The 24,344-nt window shown below is 39.9% G+C and overlaps 1 protein-coding gene and 1 non-coding gene across 8 annotated transcripts in view; one reads left to right on the top strand and one right to left on the bottom strand.

The window, feature by feature from the left end:
- LOC128744560 (myotubularin-related protein 3) overlaps nucleotides 1-22,818 on the top strand; it is a 102,392-nt gene extending 79,574 nt beyond the window's left edge. For all 7 annotated transcript variants that reach the window (XM_053841649.1, XM_053841653.1, XM_053841654.1 and 4 more), the window contains 6 exons: nucleotides 6,263-6,696; nucleotides 6,761-7,254; nucleotides 19,906-20,092; nucleotides 20,174-20,278; nucleotides 21,568-21,891; nucleotides 21,954-22,818. In XM_053841649.1, the coding sequence (XP_053697624.1) occupies nucleotides 6,263-6,696; nucleotides 6,761-7,254; nucleotides 19,906-20,092; nucleotides 20,174-20,278; nucleotides 21,568-21,891; nucleotides 21,954-22,304 (1,895 nt within the window). In that variant the 3' untranslated portion in view covers nucleotides 22,305-22,818. The remainder of the gene's footprint in view (nucleotides 1-6,262; nucleotides 6,697-6,760; nucleotides 7,255-19,905; nucleotides 20,093-20,173; nucleotides 20,279-21,567; nucleotides 21,892-21,953) is intronic.
- On the bottom strand, nucleotides 21,157-21,229 carry Trnam-cau (transfer RNA methionine (anticodon CAU)). The gene has a single exon. It is a non-coding gene; the product is annotated as a tRNA-Met (tRNA).
- Nucleotides 22,819-24,344: the final 1,526 nt, after the last annotated feature.

Below are 24,344 nucleotides of genomic sequence, written 5' to 3' on the forward strand. Positions count from 1 at the left end.
GAAGGTCTACCTAATCGTTTCGTCTCGTTGTTAGCTGTTTCTGCTCGGTCTTAACCAGGACCCATTCCGTACAAGCTATAGATTACTGTCCAAAACTAAATCCAGGTTCAAGTTAATGTCTGACTCCAAGCCCAGGCCAAGCCTTATTTTCGTCCTCGACAGTGCACATCCATCGGATACGGGATCTACCCCGAAGTCTACGGCTTCTTCCTGGTTCTCTGCTGAAAATAGGTTTGGTTACTTTTTCGCCGGGCATGCTGGCCACGTGTCCAGCCCACCGCAATCTGCCACATTGTACTACCTTCGCTTTATCAGCATATTTGTATACTCGATACAGCTAGTGGTTAATTATGCGTCTGCGCCACACTCCGTTTTCATGTGAACATGTGAGATTTCGTAATGATAGTCCCGTTCCTTTCCACGTTTGCTCTTCGTGTTGCACTTTCCAAAGCAATGTTGAATAGTAAGTTAGAGGGTGCAACACCTTGCTTCAGTCCATTCAACGTCACGAAAACGGTTGAAGTTTCACCTGCTATTCTGACGCATCTGTCACAACTCATTTCGTTTGACTGAATCGTACGCCGCCTTAAAGTCCACAAACAGATGATGAGTCTGCAAGTTGTACTCCGGGCACTTGACTAGTAATTGGCACAGAGTAAACATCTGATCCGTCGTGGAGCGTAGACGAAGGACCCCGCTAACGGTCACAGTCTGCAGAACAGGATACGGGAAAGCACCTTTTAGGCAGAATGCCTTGATAGTTATTACGCTAGAACTCTACATTAAGGGTACATTCTATCATGTCTATTTCCTTATTTCTGAGCTGCAACCGTCAAGAAAACGTATTGAAAAAAGAATGACGATCTAACATTTTTTTACATAATATACAAACATTTCAACAATGTATAATTTTCAGTTTTTGTGATAGATAAAAAAATGCTTAATGTTAAATAAATGTTTCTAAACTTTAATATGTATTTTTTCATGAAATTGCTGATTTCGTGCACGAAGAGGGATCCACAGTAACCAGTTCATACACGGTTGTGCTGTCTGTATCTGGAAAATTGGTGAAAACAACTTCAAAGAAAACTTCAAATAACTAGCTCTTAAAAAAATTCAAATCAATTCCTGATCGATTAATGTAGATTAATCTAATGTAGTGTAATGTAATAGAAATTTCGTAAATTCATCAAGAAATGAAAAAGTTACTAGAGGCAAGTGATTAGATTTACATTGATACCCCCTTTCTTTTTGTAGGACGTAGTTTGTTCTAAACTTGTATCCCCTTTCCCTTTGAGAAAGTTTGGGCCCGTATTTTGTTAAATAATTTTATACAATTTTTTGTAACATATTGGTAAATGTTATGTTCTTTACAATTGCCTGGACGCTTTCATTTCATTCGATTGCATGGATAAATCCAGTATTTCAAGGGTTTCCTACGAGATCTCCTCCCGCTTAAGAAGTTGTCTTCAAAAGCTTTTTTATCCAAGCTGTAGAATCCGCGGATCCAACCAAACTATAACCGGCCAATTATTACCGGATTTGAGCCCACTTCTCCTCCCAGACCTTCAGATGTTGGTTAACCTTTGAACCACAACGGACTGGATAAAAGAAGACTCCATTGCCCCCGGCGTACTTAAAGCTCAATCAGCACTGGCGGATTGAGTTGTTTTAGCGTCTATTGTAGTCAACCCACCGACCAAGAAGGTTTTCCGCTCTTCCTGTTCTGTTTGAACACCTTTGTTTCATTACATTCCTTCCGTCAAATGCAAAAAAAATGCCCTTAGAGAAAATTAATTATTTACGCTATAAAATTTTACGTTTCGTAACCAGGACGTGCAAGGATGGACCAGAGGATTTAGATCCGAAGAACAGGCTGGTGGCCACTCGTAAACTTCGCTTTCTTCATTAGTAAACCGCTGTTTTGCCAGTTTGAGTTGTGGACTGCAGCATTGTTTCGCTGGAAATGTCTGGGCCCATCAATGCCTCGCCAGGTTCAACCAGGCTGATTTCGAGCATTTCTACGCAGTCCTCCGACTTCGTTTTCGTTGTAATCCATGCCAAAGGGAGCTTTGCTTGAAAGAAAAATTTCTCCCGGGCATATGTGACTGTAGCACCACAAAAGTTTCTGCCGAACGTAACTTGCGGATGTTTGCGCAAATCATGCCAGTGGTACTTCCAACTATCTGGTCCATCAAGGTTTTTGTACTTTTTTTCATCCGAAAAAACACGTTCTTCCATTCGTCGGGTCAATTACCGACTACGAAGCTCCAAAATCTCTTCTAAATTCTAAAAAAAAATCTCTCCTTGCATTCTTCAATTAATTCTTTTCCTTGGAATTAAATAAATAAAAAGAAAACTTATCCAATTTAATTCTACTATGTATATTTATTCTTGACAGATACGTATTTCGCCTACGACTTGCAGGCTTCCTCAGTGTTTGTTGTTAAATTGGATAAGTATTCTTTTTATTTAATTCTAAAAACTTCATTCCTTTCCTTGCCTAATTCATACACTAGAATCTCTTTTCACGTCCATACTTTTTAGTTTATTTCTTTTTACGTCCACTTTTTTCGTCCTCTTGTTTTACGTCCAAAATTTGAATTAACGTCCGCAGGTTTTACGTCCAAATTTTAATTACCGTCCTCTCTTTTTGCTTCTAAACTTTTAATTAGCGTCGTCGTCAAATACCATGAGGTAATCTCAAGAGAAATTACATCCTTTCTGTTTACGTCCAAAAGTGGAATTAACGTCCTCTCTTTTTCCGTCCAAAATTTGAATAAACGTCCTCTCGTGTTACGTTGAAAACTTGAACTAACGTCCTCTTTTTTGCGACCAATTTGTCATTTCCCTTTAATAGTGGATGTAAAAGGAGATTTAAGTGTAGGTACTAAACTTTTACTGGCGCAGGATTTTACCTTCGTAGTCGCGATAAAAGTAGACACAAGACAAATTCGACTAACTCTTAACGGTGTGAAAAAACATTGCCACGATTTAACCATTCCGTTTGATAAACAAAAACAAAACTTCTGTAAATTTGCCTTTGATTCTTCGGTAATCCGTTTTACTAACGATCAAGCGCTGAACTGCACAGTTTATAGATGACCCAGTTCAAAAGATGTGGTCTCTCCAGTGTTTCGCAACCCGTTATTTAGCAAAAATAGTCTATTTTGTTCATTACATTTTTGTGATTCCGATTTCTTTCATCCTAAAAGATCTAAGAACAGTGACGTCGCTCGCTATTTTCGAAAGCGTTTATTATTTAACTTTCATGCAACTCAGATTTTTCTTCACAAGATGTTAGTTAGTATTGGTCAAAATAATTAATTTGGAGAAGGTCTTGAAATATTCTATCTTGGGTTTTTTTACAAAATTCAATTTTCAAGGTTTTCAAGGGACCATTTCCTCTCAAGTGATCATATTCGTTGCAATAGACCACCTCCGATTTCAACAAAATTTGGTATAATTACTCATTCCGACCCCACATTCAATTTCCCAAAGTTTTGTACAGATTGATCAATTCCCCTTCCAGTGACGCTTCTCTATTTTTCTTAGATTTTCGAAAAAACTCATTTTTCATTGCGTCACTATCACTATCAGAGTATCAGGGAGACCCCAAAACGCAAGTTCTACCTGACGAGACTGGCAATGTCACCCACTAAAACATAGGTAGAGCTCCAAGCATTGCCGACACGCCTATGCCCGCTGGCAGAGGCGTTCCGGCCCTGCACGGATTGCACGAACTAACTCTGAGATTTCTCTGTCAAAGGCCGGAATGCCATATTTTAAATATGATGATGTCCCAGTTAGTCTCGAGTTACGGCGCCGGTCCAACAATCCGTTCCGTTGTACATTCGAATCCCGACTGGGAGAGCCTGTTAGAGTCAATAGGATCGTAGCAACTGGCCCTGCAATTGTCCTGCACTCTAACAGCTGTCGAATAAAAAACAGAGGATCATGTTTCGATAACGGAAGGCAGCACCTAGGCTTTGCTTTGTTTGATGATGATGACGATGGTTATGACGAGAGCAAAAATAATGATAGATAGATCGAATGTGTAAATGTGCTTTGCCCCGGTTATTTTGTACTACTTGAGTTGTAAAATGTAGTATAGTGAAGAAGACGAGATCTCCGTCAGCTCCGCCTAACACCGGTTGTCCTCAACCGCGCACCCGCCATCAATTTTCCAACACAAACAACCACCTATGACCCAATAGAAAGACAAATCTCGGACCCTCACTGGTTATCAAATTTTCAGCATTTGACCCATGGAACAAATTTCATTTTCCTCTTCCTTGACGTTTATCCACTGTCCCAAGATAGGTTTGCAAAGTAAATTGTACGCAGCATGACGTGGGTGTTCGCGGTAGTCGACAAAAGCTTTAAACCATAGAGTCGCACCCGCCTCCCAACTCACTAAATAAAACAGCTAGTGCGCAGTATTTATAATGGAAATTCGTTGCGGCCCGCTGTTCATGCAGCTTACATAGATATATGTTGGTAACTGCGTAATACGGTCGAATGACTAATCATGTCAACGTTAGGACGTCGAAACCTTTTTTTCTCTGTTCTGAATTTATAAAAATAACTACAATTTTTAATATTTTGCTCCAACCATTCGTTAAGCGGTTCAGTTTGCCTCTTCGCACTCTCTCCCTGGTTAGCTTCATCTGAATTTCGAGGTTTTCGATTGCTTTTCGAGGTGACTTTACTACATTCTATAACACTTCGATCAACATTATAGCAGAAATCTTACTTGAACTAAATGAGAAGATCATTAGAATGTAAAATATAGGACATAAATCAGTACGAATTTTTGCATTCCATAATATTTGTATTTTAATCATTACAATTAAATCGATTGTAAGATTTTTCTACGAATCCAAACGGTTCTAGTGATTTTGCTCACTATCCTTTAGTAACTTTAAATTCCTATCCGCCCTCTCCATGTAAAGGATTTTTAGGAGATTTTTATGAAAATTATTTTTATGAGAATCCTCATACAGACTTGTGGTATTTGCTTTTGACAACAAATGAAATATAACTTTTTAAAGCGATAAAGTTACAATGCGTGTTGGCGTGTTATTTTATTTTATCTGCTGGAAAATGGATATTGTCGGGAAAGGGGATCCAACAATAACCGTTTCCCAACCTTGATTTGAATTGTTACGACTTCTATATGTTTTCTTTTTAAGATCGCTAAGTTTCTTATTCTTATGACATATTAATATCATCCAACATGCTTATATGGCGACCCTGTATGTGCCAATCAATTCTAGATAACATGACAACTAATGGTTTCATGCCTTTTTAAGTTTTTTAACAGATCAAACATTCGGAGCAACAGGTCTCAGCAGTCTCAGTTTACTTCTTGTCCACAAATTTGCATTTCAAATTCCGGCCGATAGCATTTGTGAAAAGCTTGTTCCAAATTATATACTCCCTGATCTTCTGAGAAAATTAGCGCCTGAGCTGTATCCGTGGAAAAAATTATAAATTGTGAGACTCTTTGACCCAATTCTGCACAGGAAAGCGCTTGTACTGTAAGAACCCTTTCAATAAACGTTTTTAACAAATACCAAGTCTATCCAAGTAATTTTTACGATAGTAAAAATGCATGTTTAAAACCCGTTTATGATATCAATTAGTGCTATTACCCATCCGCAGTATTTACTGAAACAAGTCAGACGCTTCTTAATTACCCGATATAGAGACAAGGTGGGACTAATTTGAAGCATATACCAAGATTGAGTTTGCGAAGCTGTCCACGAAGTATTTTAGCAAACATTTGTAGAGAGATAACATTACTAGTGTCATATAACGCAAGACATTGTTGTTATCTAACAGCCGTTGTCATAAAATATTTTACTCAAAAGAGGCATTGCCCAAACGTGCCTCTTCTTATATCACATCAAGAGAAATTATGCCATAATATATAAAAAAATGTCACTCAAAGTTTACCATGTGCAACACAGTCTAATATACAGCCGAATCAAATCGACTAAAAATGATACCCTTGCTCCTCTTGACTTAAATCCAAACCCGTACCGCACTGTTATCAGAACCCGAAATTAATTGACCGTTCCGAATCTCCGTGGCGCCAGCCGACAACGCTTAATGCACAGTCCATTTCGACCGATGTTTGTAAACAGTGGAAAAGCACCGTTTCAATCAAAGTCAAGGTCGTGACTGATTCGTGTTCTGGAGTAGGTACTAATCAGTTTTCTTCCATTCATAACTGCGCGTACAATTTCATTCGCAGGAAAATCCCCTTCGCCGCCGACGGTACCACCGTCGCCCCAGCACTCCGGGGCGAACTTGTGGCACGGTTCAGTCGAAACCAGCACCGACACGCTCGTCCCGCTGGATCAGTATCCTTCGCCGAAACGGATTGCTATCAACCGGCTCGACGCAGGTACGCTAGAGTCCGACGATTGCTGCGAGGACACCGAAACTACTATAGACCTCGATACTACCCTGAAGGCTGAAAGCACTACACTAGAAGATGACATCGCCGATGGTATTATCAAGCAAGATGATAGTATTAGTTTAGATGTAGCTAATAGCAACGGTAGACATGACCATCACAAAGACTTGAACGTAAGTAATGGGAGCGATTTTACGACTAGTACTACTGCTGCCGCTCAGACTGGTGATAGTAACGGATGTGATCTATTTAGTGATAGTAAGAATAGGGTAAGAAACTGTTTTCCACCGCTGCTGGTGGACCATCTGCTAATTTTGGTTTTGTTTGTTTTAGAAAAACTTCAATCATGGTAAAACCAGGAACGAAAATAATCAAAATTCTATACCAAAAGAGCATGTTGATAGTCGAGTAAGAAATATACTTCCGGATGGTCGACCACCCACGCAACCGTTGGTTGCAACGCAGTGTCCCGAAGGCAAGAAACAAAAATACTCCAATCTGATGGACGAGAGTATCATCATGCAACCGCAGTTTCAACAATTGGAAATCAACGGAAAGCATCCAACAGACACTGGGTCGGCTGTATATTCTCACCAGCAATTTAGTTCTTTCCCGTATCACCAGCATCACAGTCAAATAAACCACAGTGCAGTAGCTGGAGGCGTACAGATCCAACCGCAGCAGCAACAACCGCAACAGCAGCAGCAGCAACAGCAACTTCAGCAACACGTTGCTCTGTCCCATTATCAACCGCAAAACCAACGACGGAGACGAAATTCATCAAACTCGAAAAACGATATGAGCCCCAACAAACCAACCAATGGAAGGTAAGTTTGCACTTTTCTCCAGGCCAGACCCGATTTAGGCTTTATACTTCTGTGAAGTAATGTTTCCTGTGCAATTGAACATAATAATTGTTTTGGCATGACATTTGATAGATTCTATCATTTCGATGGTTTTCAAGGGACACATTTCGCATGTCCTAGCGAAAAGCCAAGGTACCTAGTTATGTTGTGGTCGCTGTTTCCGATTAGATTTAAACGTATTATTACGCGCCATCCTCTTGGATGTTTTCATGTTTCTACAACTACATTTATAGTTTATGTTCGGAAACAAAACTGCTCTCTTGTTGCGATTATGGCAATTATGCCCAATAACATAGGTTTAATAATGCCATAAAATAATAAATCGCAGCTATTATTCGAAGAAATTAGTCATATAGGTACCTATATTAATAGTGACCACATAAAAAACCGAGAGAATCATAAAATATGTAGCTCATTGCAAGCATGTATGTTGAGTTTACTTTGTTGACTGCAATTCTTTTAATATTTTTTTTTGCGACAATCGAACTGAGACTTGTCTCAATATCTGAGATATGCGCAATAAATTTTAACCGCTGCACTTAACCGCTTTAAATAGCAGTGTTTTCATTTTTTTGCAAATGTTTGAATGAGACCGCCGCACCAAATATCGACCAACATTAAAGCGGAATGCTTGGAAACTATGGGGTTTTAATTTTTTCTGTAGTAAACTTTATGTTTATTGTCATTTTATGCTGAATGTTTGTTTTTTCGAATTCCTGTCAAAGGTCAATAAAACCAGTGAATCCATTAGACAACCATTAAGTGATATAAAATCTCGTTTATTTCAGTTTTTATATGCATTCTTGTCCTTGAAGAATATTTATGAACTTGACTGCTTTCGTAAAAAAATCTATGAAAAAAGTAATTGAGAGTCGAGTATTTCCCGTTGAAGCTGAACAAATATTCACTAAATTTATTTAAAATCTCCATACTTGCACAAATAATTTTACAAAAACGTGTCTATGATGTTATCATTTCTACGAATACAAATCAAAACAAAGTCAGGGGTTCAACGTTTCGCCGAGATGCTTCATGCTTCCGATTATCTTGCCTGTTATTTGTCTATTTATTTATTTACTAGCAGATTGCCCGATCTTATCCGCCCCCCCCCCCCCCTTGACTCTCAGCCACTTTTTTTCTGTATGGACATTATCAGTGCGACTAGTATTTTGCTCTTACCGCAGTAGTCCGCACTTCGTTCTTTTTACAGTATCGTTATAGTGTGAACGAACTGCTGTTTATTATCCGTGCTAAAGTGTCGGTGTTTTCACCCTCTTCACCCGCCAGGAAGTGCGGAGCGCTGACTAGTTATAATTCCCTTGAACAAGTGGCTTCCATTCGCATCTTGAGTAGGTACCATTCTTATAACTTACACTGGCAAGAGAGACCTGAGAATAATCCCATACTAAAAGGTCATGCTGATTCTACTAAGATTCGAACCCACGTCCACTCGATTTTTCTTCATTGAAGTGTGTCTTCGCCTTATTGTCAACATCCCCCGTTCATTGTCCACCAGCCACTCCTCCTTGTAAATGGTCACCCTATCCCCCTCTCAGAAACCCGCTCTTATCATCCAGTCACTTGTACAACAGATATTGGCCCAAATGCACCCCTTTACCCTTAGTTCGTTCTAAAGTTATGGCTGAATAACTGCCGGCCGCTCGCACAACTGAAATCGATCTAAATGCAAGACAAACGCAACCTCTTTTACTAATTTGGATCCCCCCACACTATGTCCGACGGCACTTATTATTAAACGTTCATGCATCTCAGATGTCTCTTCACAGGATGTTAGTATTGGTTTTTTTACAAAATTCAATCCCCTCTCAAGTGATCATATCCGTTGTAATCGACCACCTCCGATATCAACCAAATTTGGTATAATTGTTAATTCCGACCCCACATTCAATGTTCCAAAGTTTTGCACGGATTGATCAGTCCCCCTTGCAAAGACTTACAGTGAAAAATGAGTTTTTTCGAAAATCTGAGAAAAATGGAGAAGCGGGGGATTTACCAATTCGTACAAAACTTTGGGAAATTGATTGTGGAGTCCGAATGAGCAATTATACCAAATTTGGTTGATATCGGAGGTGGTCGATTACAACGGATATGATCGCTTGAAAGTATATAGTCGGTGTTAAGTCAGACCGAACCAAGTGACAAAACTCTGATTCCGAGAAAAACGCGTTCAAAGTTTGCTGCTCTGTACCCGAGCAGGGTTTTAAAGCAAATTGAAAACAAAATTTGATATCTTGATCTAACGGATTTTGAATACTCGGTGTGATTTCATTTTGGTCGACTTAGCGGTTAAAATATCAAAATTGATTGCAAAAATTCCACTCCGTGAAATTAAATTGAATACTACTTTTGCTATCAAAAATATCAAACGGAATACTAATCTTGCTGTTACACAATATTAATAGGAAAGCAGAATTAGTTATCATTTTACTATCATATCATCATCATTTTGCTATCATTATCTAATTTGAACCAACCATTTTACAAGAAAAAAATAGAAGTGAAAATAGATTAATTTAAATATTGAAGGTTTATTTACATCATATATAGAATATGCCAACACATTTTCTTTCAATAAAAATGAAAGCAAAATGATAGCACAGTCTGATACATCATAAGTGCCATTTTGAGTTGGTAACAAAACATGTTTTCTAGTTGATATCAACAGCAGAATATGTAATAATTTTGATATACTTTTGTTGTCAATCCTTGCTCGGGTATGGTTTATAGTTATCAATCGTTCGAAATCATCTCATAACTCTGTTTCTTTGCAACATTTGTTTAGTCTGATTAGAGTAAAATTCTTGAGCGTTTGCTGCCATTAACTCATCTCTTTGAATTTTGCGACTTGGTCCGGTCTGATTTAACACCGACCATATAACCTTGAAAATTGAATTTTGTTAAAACTCCAAAATAGAATATTTTAAGAACATCTCTAAATTGATTGTTTTGACCAACACTGACATCCTGTGAAGAGAAATCTGAGGTGCCTGAAAGTTTAATAAGGCGTGGTACACAAATTACGTAACGCAAAAATTCCGGATTTTTAACCCCCTCCCTCCCCCATGTAACGATAAGTAACGCTTGGCATAACCCCCCCATTAAATTACGTAACGTTGACCAACCCCCCCCCCCCTTGACATTTAAAAATATTCATAAATCGTATATTTTTTTATTTTAACGAATTGAAGAAAATCATATTAAAAACAAGAATCAGGCACTGATCCATGTTGAGGTCAATTGGTTTTCAACCATAATATTGCGTCGCCAGCACTAAATTGAACTACCGAAAAAAAACGGCAAATGATTTTTCTGCCGGTACGGTACGTACATTAAACCTAGGGTCGGAGGTAGTGCGCTGTATAACAAATGAGACGTGCTACACAGCACAGCGCACTATTTCCGACACTAGGTTTAATGCACGGCACGGAAAAAAAATTGTTGCCGTTTTTTCGGAAGTCCAATTTTGTCCTGGTTACACAATATTCGGAAATGTAGTAGGAACGTGTTCATCACCTACAAACAATTTTGAATTTGAATCTCCATCAGTCTAAACCAATTCACTATTTCACGCCATCAACACGTCCTTTCTTCGTTTTGCAGCTATTTTTTGGTATTCATAATTTTGTTACGTAACTGTTCTTCTGACTCCCCCTCCCCCCTATGTAACAAAAAGTAACGCAAACTCGACCCCCCTCCCTCCCCTCCAAGCGTTACGTAATTTGTGCACGAAGCCTAATAAGTGCCTTCGGACATAGTGTGCCCCCTTGTTCGGGACCCTTCCTATTTGTCAACTCCGCAGTGCTGATTCCCTTATGTCAAGGAACATGTGTGCCTAGTTTGGTGCAGAACGGTCAAGTCGTTCTAGAGTTATGGTGGTGGAACATACATACAAACATACTCACGTTCACTTTTATTTATGTAGATGGAAGATATAGAATAGATTTATTTACTGGTGCGTGTGTTGCCACCGCCGCAAACTAAAAGCGAATCGAAGTTAGTTAACCTAAAAGATCTTCAATATGACATCAATATGACAAGTTATCAGCTTTCTTTCTCGCTTCTCATTGCCCATCTATTTCCAGGTTCCATAATATTTGTTTTACTTTTCGAGTTTGCGAGGTGAATCGATCAATCGCTTTATGCTTGGGCGGAACTGCGTCAAGCTGTGACAATGATTATCTGCACAAATTCTTTGATAAGAAGTGTTCATGTTCAGCGAAAAATTCAGTCGAAATCCACTAACGATAGGATGCACAAAAACGGCCCAAAAAATTTTCGACGATGATTTAGAATTTATCGTACCTGGATGGGCTTTTAAAATTTTCTCTCCACTTTACTGAACAAAACTGATATTGCAGGAACACTACTCAAGCCCGAGAACTTTAATGTAGAAATTGTTCTTTTTCCGGTCAGTAATGCAAAAAATACTCTCCCATTTATTAACTAACCCAATAAAATATAGCAAGACCAATAGCACAGAAACTCTCCCCGTTCCCATAAAGCCTTACAGCCAAATTTCCTCCGTTTTGAACGAATTTAAAATAGCAATTTGCTTATGCGACTGAGTAGCGGTACTAGCACATTTAGTACCTCATTCATACTACATATATTGAAAAAAATAAAAATGACCAGTCTTTGGTCCCGGTGGAACCGATAACGGGTATTCAGAAGTATTCATCTGTGTTTTAATACCTCATCATTTGCATTTGTGTCTAGAAAAAATTGAAAAAGTCTAGTTTTCGGTCATGGCGGTACTGTCTACGGATGATTCGGATTTTGCAGTCAGTCGGTTGAGCTGCTTCCAGTGACATCTCTGGAAAAAAGGAGCCAAGTTTTGTCAAACTATTTTTTGTTTTTCATTAATGACCAATCTTGAAACTTCAACATTTTGAACACCAAGATCGAGTCGTTTGTTTTATAACGCAATTGGTAATGCCACAGCCGAAAACTAACTTTTCTGTTCCAGATCCTGCAACTCTACCCATTCATTTCCGGCTATACCAGAATGACCAGGAGATGGTTTAGCTTTGTCTGGACAGTCTCAACCTCCCCATCTGTCACCATACAAGACAACCATTTGCCTGACCTCATTTCATGGTCAAGACAAAAAAACACGTGGTTGGTCTATATTCACTTTTACATTGATAAACACCCATGTTCTGTATTCGAACGAGTTGAAATATTTCGATCGACTTGGCAAATATTTCGTTCAAGTTGTTTTTTCATATGAAGATCTTTCGTTCGAGCCGCTGTTTTTTCGAACGAAATGTAAAACCCGTTCGAAATACAGAATAGGGGTGAAAACTAACAAGGAAACATAACTATCGGTCACAGGCTAAGAGCTCAACCATATACACCATAGTGTAGTCCTGTAGATCCAGAACTTCACTGACTGCTCTTATAGGTGTAACCTATAGAACTTTTTTGGGAAAACTTAACTTGAAATTTATATAGGAATGTGACTTAATGGCACGTTGTGAATGATTCAACTATCCTGAACGTTTAAGTAACAGATCAAAGAGAAAATGATATTGTTTGAAAAAGTAAGGTTAGACTATGCAACAATATATACAACAGCATTTTTAAAATCCCTTTTTTGTCCACCTACCCTTACCATTAATCAGCTCCAGGCCGTGAGGAGGAATCTGATGTACGAAGAAGTCGTCTCCATTCCACTCGGTCCATGGCCGCAATTCGCCTGCCACGTAGTCTGCGTAGGGTCCGCAGGTCGCCTTCCACTTGATCGATCCATCTTGCTCGCTGCGCGCCCCGTCGTCTCGATCCACTCGGATCGTTATTGAGAACTTTTTTAACCGGGCTGTCGTCCGACATCCTCACGACGTGCCCAGTCCATCCCAGGCGACCGATATTTGCGGTGTGAGCGATGGGTGGTTCCCTAAGCAGCTGATGCAATTCATGGTTCGTTCGCTTCCTCCACGTGCCGTCTTCCATCTGCACTCCGCCGTAGATGGTGCGCAACAGCATGTTCGAAAACACTAAGGGCGCGTTGGTCCTCCACGAGCATAGTCCATGCCTCATTGGTCATAAAGGTCGTCTTGTAGATTGTTAACTTCGTGCGCTGACGAATTTTGTTCGATCGCAGCGTCCTACGGAGTCTAAAGTAGGCACGATTTCCTGCCATAATGCGTCTTTGTATTTCTCTGCTGGTGTCGTTGTCTGCGGTAACCAGTGAGCCCAGATACACGAACTCTTCTACCACCTCGATTTCATCACCGTCTAAATGAATCCGGGGAGGGAGGTCAGCATTCACTTCTTTAGAACCTCTTCCTTTCATGTATTTTGTTTTCGATACATTAATGACAAGTCCTATCCGTTCAGCTGGCTTCAGCTTTCAGTCCAATGAACGTTTCCGCCATCCTCTCAAAGGTACCAGTAATAATGTCAACGTCGTCAGCGAAACCAAGAAGCTGGACGGCCTTCGTGAATATCGTGCCAATCGTGTCTATCCCCTCTCTTCTTATCACACCATCCAAAGCGATGTTGAACAGCAAACATGAAAGCCCATCACCTTGTCGTAACCCTCTTCGAGATCCAAAGGGACTCGAGACTGCCCCTGATACTCGAACAATACACATTACTCGATCCATCGTCGCCTTGACCAATCGCGTTAGTTTATCCGGAAATCCGTAATAGTGCATAATCTGCCACAGCTGATCTTGATCGATCGTGTCATACGCCGATTTTAAGTCAATGAATAAATGATGCGTGGGCAAGTTGTATTCGTGATATTTCTGCAATACTTGCCGTAGCGCGAAAATCTGATCCGTGGTGGCACGGGCACCCATGAATCCCGCTTGATATTGCCCCACGAACTCCTTTGCATATGATGATAATCGGCGACATAAAAGTTGGGAGAGTACCTTGTTGGTGGCATTCAACAGTGTGATTGCGTGGTAATTACAACAATCCAACTTGTCGCCCTTTTTGTAGATCGGACACACGATGCCTTCCGTCCACTCCTCCGGTAGTAGCTCCTCCTCCCAAATATTGACAATGACCCAGTGCAGCACTCTAGGCAGTGGGTCACCACCGTATTTCAGCAGCTCGCCGGGCTTCATGTTCAGCTACATCGCTGTTAAGGTGCTCGTCATAATACTGCTTCCACCTCTCGATCACCTCACGTTCGTTCGTGAGAAGATTACCGTCTGAGTCTTTTTGATCTGTTCTTGAACTATCAGCATCTTTGGCTCGAGCAATTTGATCTGTTACTCAAACGTTCAGGATAGTTAAACCATTCACAATGTACCATGCGCCTCCATTAAGTCACATGCCGTGAAAAGTGCTCTAAGGCTCAAACGATCCATGAGGTTCCTTGATGGCGATCTAGCTGGATGGTTGAATGTTTTCAAAAAGTTTTCCATAAGTTCCTTAATATTGATAAACGAAGACCATATGCCAAAGCATAACTACTTCGATCACAAATTTCTTTGTCTTTGCCTTACAATCAAAAGCAGCTCGCCACGAAAAAGAAAATCCGTTGACAACGTATTTGAAAAATAATTCGTGTTCCTAAAATTTCACGAACCACACCGGAGAGGTTTTGTGATGTGTTAAACTCAGCGACCAAGCTAGGCTACTCTGGTTGAACAGGGGTTGAAGCAGATGAATCTACAAGCGAAGATCAAGCTGGAACAGGCTTTCCTGTAGTCCATCATTTATTTGCAGTGGACAAGATCAGCATGGGTAGAAGAACTAGATTTTGATAACATGCCTAGTTTAGCTTGCTTTTACGTAAGCTTTTTTCTTAATTTTTTTTTATTACAGAATAACGCAAATAAAAACAGAATTGAGCACAGAATTTCACATAAGAAAAAAAAATGTTCACGTGGACAAACAACGGAGAGGGGGGGGGGGGTTGAGTCGATGTCCACGCTTGTCCACGGAGGGGGAGGGGGGTGTTGAAAATTGGCATTTTTGTGTCCACGTGGTACCATGCTGCATCAATATCCGGACACTTAAGCAGGTCATATGTTTAATATGCTCCGTAAACAATAATTTCGCGACATTCTAGTAATTGCTTTGCACTGTAATCAAATATAAAGCTTAAATTTGCAATAACACGTCAATTATACAATGAAAATTCAATAAAATACATTAAAATAAGAGAAATAAACAGGTTTATCTTGTTCATAAATCCGGACACCTCACATCTCAGTGAATCAATATCCGGACACTTTTGAATCGTTTTCCGGACAGGCAAAACTTTCTCGTATTTTGTCTAAGAAATGTATGCCTATAAGTAAACAACTTATCACTTGTAAAATGTAGTATCAAATAATCATCTCTCTATACATTTTTTACTTTTAATGCCACTTTGTCGTCATTCACGGTACGATTTTAGTTAAGTGCTACACTGATCCACTTGCCTAACCAGAGAACGAAAGTGATTTTTAAATGCCTTAAAGTATTTTGGATTTCCAAATATTTTGACGGTTCCATGGATCGAGACTCCTTCTCTTACCGCTTACTCTGCCTGGTTCAACGTGTGCTTTCGTATTTTCTAAGAAAAACATTAGGTAGTTATCATCAATAGTCAAACATGTCCGCATTTAAAAACATGGTTTTAAATCCGGACAGCGTAATTATTTATAATGAATGACACCGTCTCAATTAATTAAAACTAATCTTCTTTGTTGATACTAAGCCTAAAAAGTTGGTTTCTTTATAATAATAAGTTCCCAAAACCTTAAATCGCGAAAGCACTACTTATTAGTAGTCTAAAAAAACTCGCAGAAAAAAGACACTGTTTGACACCAACGTTACGTTTGGATTCATTTAAGTTATTTCGCGCAGCCTACTTAACCGCCGATTATGTTCAAACGATCTTAGATAAATTTGCAAAGTAATCTACATAGTTACACCTCATAAATTGCATTTATTATTACTTAATAAGGAGTGAGGTGTCCGGATATTGGTACCGTCCGGGTTTTGATGCAGCATGGTATCTAAATGCCCCTTAATTCAAAAGGCACAAAGTTCTATTTATTGCAAAAATGTCGCTTGTCCACGTGGACATTTTCTATACCCCCTCCCCCCTTCCGTGGACAAGCGTGGACATTCACGTACCCCCCACCCCCCTCTAAGCTGTCCACGTGGTGTATGGATGGAAAATAAAGTTCTTGTTTGTAACTAACCGCCACATGGTAAGAAACTTCAAACAGTAAACAAAAAAACAGCTAGCAGCACGACCAAGCCGACTGCTTTTTCGGTCGAGCCATTTCTAAGAAAATTTCAGAGAGAAGACCCTCTATCACCTCTCTTGTACGATGACCTTGTTGGATTATTTCCGCCGATTATGGAAAAGATTGTTAACAAAAAGTTCAAACCCTGCATCAAATGAATAAAAAATTGATCAATGAGAAAAGTATAGGTTATTGTTTTGGATAGCTGTGAGACAAATTTCATCGTTTGTTTTAAAAAAGATGTTTGAGCGGTCGCCTCTTACTTATCCTTTTACGTGCTTTGCTAAAGCTTCTCTTAACCTAACCCAGAAATGATTACCCAGACTCCCTAAATTGCAAATAAGCCACTGCTATTTTGTTTAGAAAATTTAGCGAAAAAGGGGCATCGAAACATCTGCTAATAAGACAAAAGATTCGCATTCCTGCCAAGTGATTCACTGCAGATCACATTCGCTTCGTTTTTTTCCCTACGTTCTCGAATTTTTGTTTCTATCGGTTGTTGCTGACATCTACGATGGAGTTCCTTGTCAGGTTATTAGGCACGAACGATAAATATCCGCAGTTGTTGTGTTGTCTCCGCTGAGTTCCGCAGGCGTACAGTAATATAGATTTAACGTTTGAGTTAAAACTTTGGATTTTGGAATGTAGTGATCTGTAGCTTTTAGCGCTAAATACTTCGCAGACCTGCAAGGGCACCTGACCTTCCTGATTCGTGTGACTATATCAATTGTGGTACCACCACCGGGCGTTGTTTGTCTACCAAGATATTGCAAGGCTTCAATCTGCTCAACCTGGTGTCCCGATACTGTGAAGTTGATGGGATTGTCGGTCTTTTCTTGGATCCGGTTGAATATAAAGTACTTTAAGAGTAATTCAGAGCAACGTCATGCCACGCCATTTACCGCATTCAGTTAGGTCTTTTTTTGGGGATTTTGATCAATATGCACTGCATCCAATCCGCCGGAAAAGTTGCGATTTCCCATATATTGCAGAATAGCTGTTACATAATTTGGACTGATTCGACTGAAATGCAGTCCTGGCGTTTTATTAAATTTCATACTTTTGACTGCTAGGTACTTGAATTGACTCGATTAATACGACAAACTATAGGTGTCCTGCGCCTGCTGGGTTTGTTGGTCTTTGAATTTTGACTTTGACATTTGAAACTCGCAAGAATTGTTCGAAATGTGCAGTCCATCGTAATATACGCGAAACTTACAACGAAAAAAGACATCTGGCGAAAGAACTGCGAGAGATGTCCAGAATGATAATTTAATTTAATTGCCTGAAACATATTAGAGAAACAAAAAGCAAAGTTTGTTACAGAAGAAAATCGCAAAGCTCGATAAAAAATCAAATTTACAAAAAGTTGAACATGTTTTATTGCTTTCTTTGTGCAACTAGCATAGCATAGCATAGTTTGATCGCCCGTGAGTTGCACGCGATTGATCTAGATCAACTGAAATTGCACAAAGGACCATCAGAACGATGCGATGCTTGGGAGCAGCAGATCATTCTCGGTGTGCATTTTCTGGCGATCTAATTCTTTGTAATGATCAATAGAAAAACTGACCACGCTCATGCAGGTCAATTTGGGAGGGAAAGGAATTTGACACTTGCTGCTACTAGAACTAGATCGAGGAATCCTCTGCATTATCCACAAGTGTCACGGGAAGGAGTTGTTGTTAGTGGAAAGGAATTGATCTGCATCCACCGATGCAGGTGGTATTTTCATTGTCATTCGAGCTCGCGTACAATTTGACGACGTGTTGGTCGTGGCCATTGCGTAACATGACCAATAGACATTTGTTGCTATGCACGAAAATCGTCCTAAGACAAACGGCATCTTTGGCAATTGTAATCATCAAAATCCATGACTGCGCGAGATACCTTTTGGCATTCTTTGATAATAAAATTCTAACTACTTTATTAGAGAGCTGTATAAAAGCTATTAAGATTTTGATATTCAAAAATCATTTAATAGAAATTACGTGCGATGTTCATAGGCAACCGATTTCACGACTCAAAGGCACGTTTATAAGGCTTCAAAAAAGTTCCGGTTTGTAAACGCGCCATTGCTAAGTGTGCTTAAATGAATTCAAAATGACCATCAAAAACAACCGCTGCCGGAAACAATGCAACGAGCGAGACACGAAAACAAATAAAGGCAGTAATATTTTTCTTATCTTGCGCGATTAAAAAACCGGGAAAATAACACAAATTTTATCGGGAAAGCCGGGAAAAAAAGCGGGAAATAAAAAAATCATTTTGGGTGGCCACAATAACAGAACATTGTGCTTGTAAGTATCATCGGTAAATTTAATAAAGCTAGCTGTCTAACTTTTGTAATCTTGAGATTGAAAGCTCCGAACATTTTTTGTGCGACTGTATTTCACTATATCAAAACGTAGAGATGCTTTGATAAGGGTCTGACTCGACCCTGCGATGTTTGGAATGCAGCTCCCAATCAGGTGAATGCTTCGCCTGATTGGGATAAATGCTTGGGAAAAACTACTAAAAATAGATGCGTGCCGTGAACAAGCACCACATCAGCGGAATTCTTATAAAAATATCTTTCTTTTAACATTAAAAGATTGAACCTAGTTTGGCGGAATTTTGAGATATAAAAATAAAGGACTTTTCAAAGCAATCTACACTGTGATCCAACCATTTACCAATCGTTGCCTCTTAAGGGCTCTTACTCAAAGAAAATTTAATTGTCGTATGATACGCCTGCGGTTTTCGCCTACAATTGCAAACAAAATGCTCACATTTTGAATGTCTGGAATGAAGTCAGGTCAGGTCTCAGGTTTGGGTAAATGAACCAGAATTACCTTGAATGGTTCCTTACTGTGTGCATCAGTGTAGTATCTGTTTGAACTTTGTTTTTCTTGAATCATTCTCACGGTCACCTATAGAATGCTGCAATGCAAATGACCTATTAATCATGCTCGTCTGTACGCTTTTAGACCGTGATAGTATGGAACTGGTGGTTACAACGGCCAACAGTCAATGAACGCTTTTCCAGTACAATCATAAACTTTAGACCTTTTAGTAACGCTTTTAACGAGGCTCTGAAATTATAGTTTTACTCTCATTTTGGTAAGTTTTGATATTTAAGATGTAGTACTGAGTTTGCTCTTTAACCCGGGTTTCCCCGAGATTAAGTTTAATAAAAATTGCCGTTAGCAAAGCCCTAGCACTAAAAAATGCAACGGAGCCCTTTTTGTTGCAGACAACAAAGATTTGAAGCTAGCTCAAATCATAAACAACTACTGAATAAGAGAACACCACATTTTATGCATTGACTACTTTCGTAAAGATGCATCGCATAATTTAGAAACTTGTCCATTAACTAACAAAATCTGCACTCTATCACTCTTTCCAGTATATCCCCAAGTGCCACAAATTCTCGCTTCTCGACGCCGGGCGCCCGCTCACTGCCACTGACACCGCCGAGCGTGCCGTTTTCGGCCGAGCGTCCACCGGTGGCTGCGCTTTCCTGTCCGGATGGCCTTGCCCACGCTCTGTCGGAGCAAAACTTGCGACTACAGCAGATCGTCTACGAGCACAGGGTAATGAAAACAACGAGCACACGATCGAAATTCGTGTAAGTTCGCCGTCAATAAAATGTACCCTTTCCGTTTGCTTTGCAGCTCCGCGAGGAGGCACTCCAGCGCGAATTGTACGCGACCCGGCTGGCGCTACTGAAGAGAACCTGCCACAACTGCAACAACCAACAGTACGGTAACGACGATCCGGTATGTGCGAACACTTGCTAAACTGTTTTACAGTACTGTGTTGTAGCTCAACAAACAACATGATCAGACAACGTATTCTATTCATGATACTAACAAAGTTTCATCAATAAATCGAAACATGTTCCTTTCCCTAGTTTCTATCGCTTTTCTTACACTAACTCAAACTACTAGTTCGTTTTTTATTTTCATTTTTGGTTTTCTTTTTTTTCTCTCTTCTCTTCTCCTGCATCGTTTCGATCGTTCTCTATAATATTTCACACTCTATTATAATCGGTAGTTGTATTATCGTTATCACTACTAGGTGTACGTTATTCGTGGTGATTATGACGAGAACTCTAGAAATCTAGAATCCTATGTGACCGAAGACACGGTTTCCACTGCCACTGAACAGCTAGTTACAGTAGACTCGCGCAGCTGCCCTACCAACGATCCGTTAGCGACTTGGACAATGATGATGATGGTAATGATGATGACGACGACGAAGACGATGGTTTCAGAACCGGACAGAGATTGTTGCCTCCGGGGCAAGAGCGATGGCATTGACGATCCATCCATCCTAGCCCTTAGAGAGCGATGGGATAGGTACAGGGTTCCACCAGTGTCCCGTACCGAGAAAATTTGTACCACTATTCGTAAGCTACTAGCGAAAATTAGAATGAAACGTAACAGACGTAACAGTACCGAACAGTGTGCTTGTTCGGATTCGTTGGTTAGTTGTGTTTTTTGTTTGGGTGCTTGATCCCGTTTGTTTCGCTGTGTTTGCATTTTGTTGATTACCTAAAATGATAAAAAAAAAACTATTTGAACAATACAAAAAAAAAGTTGCTGCTTGTAACTAACCTTATTTTCATTGTATAGGGAGTAATAAAAAAAGGATCTGCCCCGAGTGAGGATCGAACTCACGACCTTAAGATTATGAGACTTACGCGCTACCGACTGCGCTATCGAGGCTGTATGGCTTGTGTTGGATTGCAACACATGTATTGTATCGGCTGCTATTTTTAGAATTCATAATTTCATTTTCAACTTGCATGCAATAACAACACTCGTTTGTATGGCTACAGTTTAGTCATTTATTTGCTTGCAAGTTTACACTGTGAGAAAAGTACTCTCGGTCTTATTCCGAACATGCGGTATTATTAAAAAATTCTGATTACCTAAATTGTTGTTCTTAGGGTAAAAATTTGCAACCTTGCTTTTCTCATCTAACATTAGAGTAAATCGCGCTTGTTGATTCGCTGGAGGACGTGATTAAAACCCGCATCGCTTGTTTCCCTTTCTTCTTCCAGACATCCATGGTCGATTCCATAATCGAGAATGCCTCCAACTGTTCCTGGGAAGCGGTTGATGAACGCAGTGCGCCCTCATCGGGAGCGAACTCTTCCCAGCAGATTACCAGTAGCGTCCTGTGGGTGCCAGACCATGCCGTATCCCGGTGCACCACCTGTCAGATCGAGTTTTGGCTGGGACGCCGAAAACACCACTGTCGCTCGTGTGGACAAATTTTCTGCGCCGACTGTTCCGAGTACTGGGCACCGCTCCCGGACGAGAAACTGTTTCAACCGGTTCGACTGTGTGGCCCCTGTTACCAAAACGTCAGCGGAAAAATTGTTGTAGGTTAATTCCACTCAACTACCCTCTGTTTACATGCTCACGCTGAAATGTGTTATTTCAGGGCGGCAATCAGCAGCCGACAATGAGCGGTAGTAGCGCAACCGTAAGTAACAGCGTCGTAAGCGGTCAGCATGGTAATTTTATGAACGGAAGTGTCCTAGTAGCTACCAAACAGCACAACGGTTCGTCAGCTTCTACACCAGCAGCAGTCAGCCATGAGGCAAATAACAACAGTGTGGCCGCGGCCTTAATGACATCAATAAACACGGTCGCCACGAACAGTCTGTCAAGTAACTTAGAGAATTGCAAGCACGCTGCTGCTTCCGCCACAATAACAAGCACGTCTTGCAGTGCTAGCGCCAATAGCAATTCCGACCGAGGGACATGTAAAGCTACCACTGCTACTAACTAGAATGACCGTATTGTTATCCCTCGTCCCATGTAAGTCCTGTTGTTTAATTTTACTTTCAACTATTTATGCAGTATCTGTTCTATAGTTTGTTTTTATTTTTTCCGCTTTTTGTCATTAGCTAGTTCCCACTTTTATTTAAAACAATGTTTTATCTTTAATTTTTTTTAACGAGGGCTATTTGTGAGAATATCGATTGCCGTTTAACACATTATGGACGCAATGAACTATCATTCTCATTTTTCACACATGCATAAAGAAATACATATGACAAGGTTAATTGTACTATTACAAGTAATGCTTTTCCGCAAAAAAAGAGGTATATAAAAAATGTTACAAATGGTATAATATTGATATAAACGTCAGCAAAGCTAAATTACAGTGGACTACAAAAGAATCGTATAGAAGCATACACACTAGAGCAAAACTATTAGGAGGAAAGCTATAGCAGCAACAACACACAATTGTATACAGGCAAAACATTATTAGTGATAAATAAATTCATTGAGTGAATAACCTTACCTGTATCAAGGAAAACCGTTGACCGAAAGATTCCTGCTTTCAAAACTTACCGAAATTCCGTTCGTTGAACTACGGATCAAAAGTGTAGGATGTCGATTGTATTAGGACGAAAACAGTTTTTCCGAATGAAGTTTCGTACTAAAACCCCGAAAAGCAGTTTATCATAGTCCAAGACTCAATTTGCTGTGTTCTGTTCGACTATATGTGACTCAGTTCCTTCAAGAGTCGTTTACCGTTTTAGTTTGGTCAGTATTTGATTTCTCTCGTCCTGTAATCATGGATGGACGCTTTGATGGACTTTGATGTCTCAGAATAAAACTTTTACAGCTGATCTTTGCACTTGTAGCAGGTCTTGCTGCATCGATTTGAGGACCATCCATTGATAAATTGAATTGAAATTTTGTTATAAATTTGATTTTTTCATTTGATCGGGTCATGATCTATAAAGAGATCTAATCATTGCGATAGAGGATTGCGATGATTTTTGTCGAAAATTTGAAGTAATTTTGATTGACATAGTTTCTAGGGTTGTCTACTGGACTAGACCAAGAAGGACGCTACAAAATCATTTTCAAAATATTCTGAATCCTCTGAAGCCTCTTCATGTAGTACAGAAACTTGACAAAATCGGAATGGTATACAACACGGGCGTAATGACGTTGGGGAGGGGGAGGGTTTGAGGATTCAATCTCCTCCCCCGAAAAAAAATTGTTCTGCAGTTTCACGCTTGAGATTTGACATCCAGTTGTTTAGAGCACGTCGTCAGCAGCTGAGAGCCGGGGTAGTTAATACTGTTTGAAGCACCATTCAACTCGATCTTGGGTTACTCGTCGCCGATTTCTCAGACTTCTTTGACGTCGCAGTTTTTTTTATTTAACAAACAGAAAAAAAGTCGCTGTATACCTGGTCGGGCTATCTTGTACATTGTGCCCCTTTGTTCTGGGTGCCGACGGGGTTGTTACATAGAACTGTGTTCCTAACGACGTGCCCAGTTCACCGTAGCTTACCGGCTTTCGTCAAATGTACGTTTTTAATCTCTCTCAGCTGTGTCTTTTATCCTTGATTTTGATTCATATACACCTGTGCCGCTTTCCGTTTTCAGTTTGTACTCCGCCAAATATCGTCCGCAAGAGCGCTTATGTCCTCATTGTCAGCATTGTCAAATCCATAAAACTATCGCTCTAATAGGGGTTTGTACATTGCCAGCGTAGCGTTTTACGAAGACGCTCCCAGGAAACATTCCAGGCTACGCCCTTGGCATTTAACTTTGCCGGTCTTTTGCTTGTATACTTTCAATGTGGTCTTTAAAAGTAAGTTTTTTATCTTAAAATAATCCCAAATATTTAACTTGGTCAGACCAACTCAAAGTAACTCCATTCATTTTGATAATGTGATTGCTATTTGGCTTGAGAAAAGAAGCTCTTCGCTTATGAGGAAAAATAATTAATTGTGTTTTAGAAGCATTGGGAGAAATTTTTCACTTTTGCAAGTATTTGGAGAAAATGTCCAAGCTTTTCTGCA

The sequence above is a fragment of the Sabethes cyaneus genome, chromosome 3, assembly GCF_943734655.1.
Source record: "Sabethes cyaneus chromosome 3, idSabCyanKW18_F2, whole genome shotgun sequence".
Classification (NCBI taxonomy): domain Eukaryota; kingdom Metazoa; phylum Arthropoda; class Insecta; order Diptera; family Culicidae; genus Sabethes; species Sabethes cyaneus.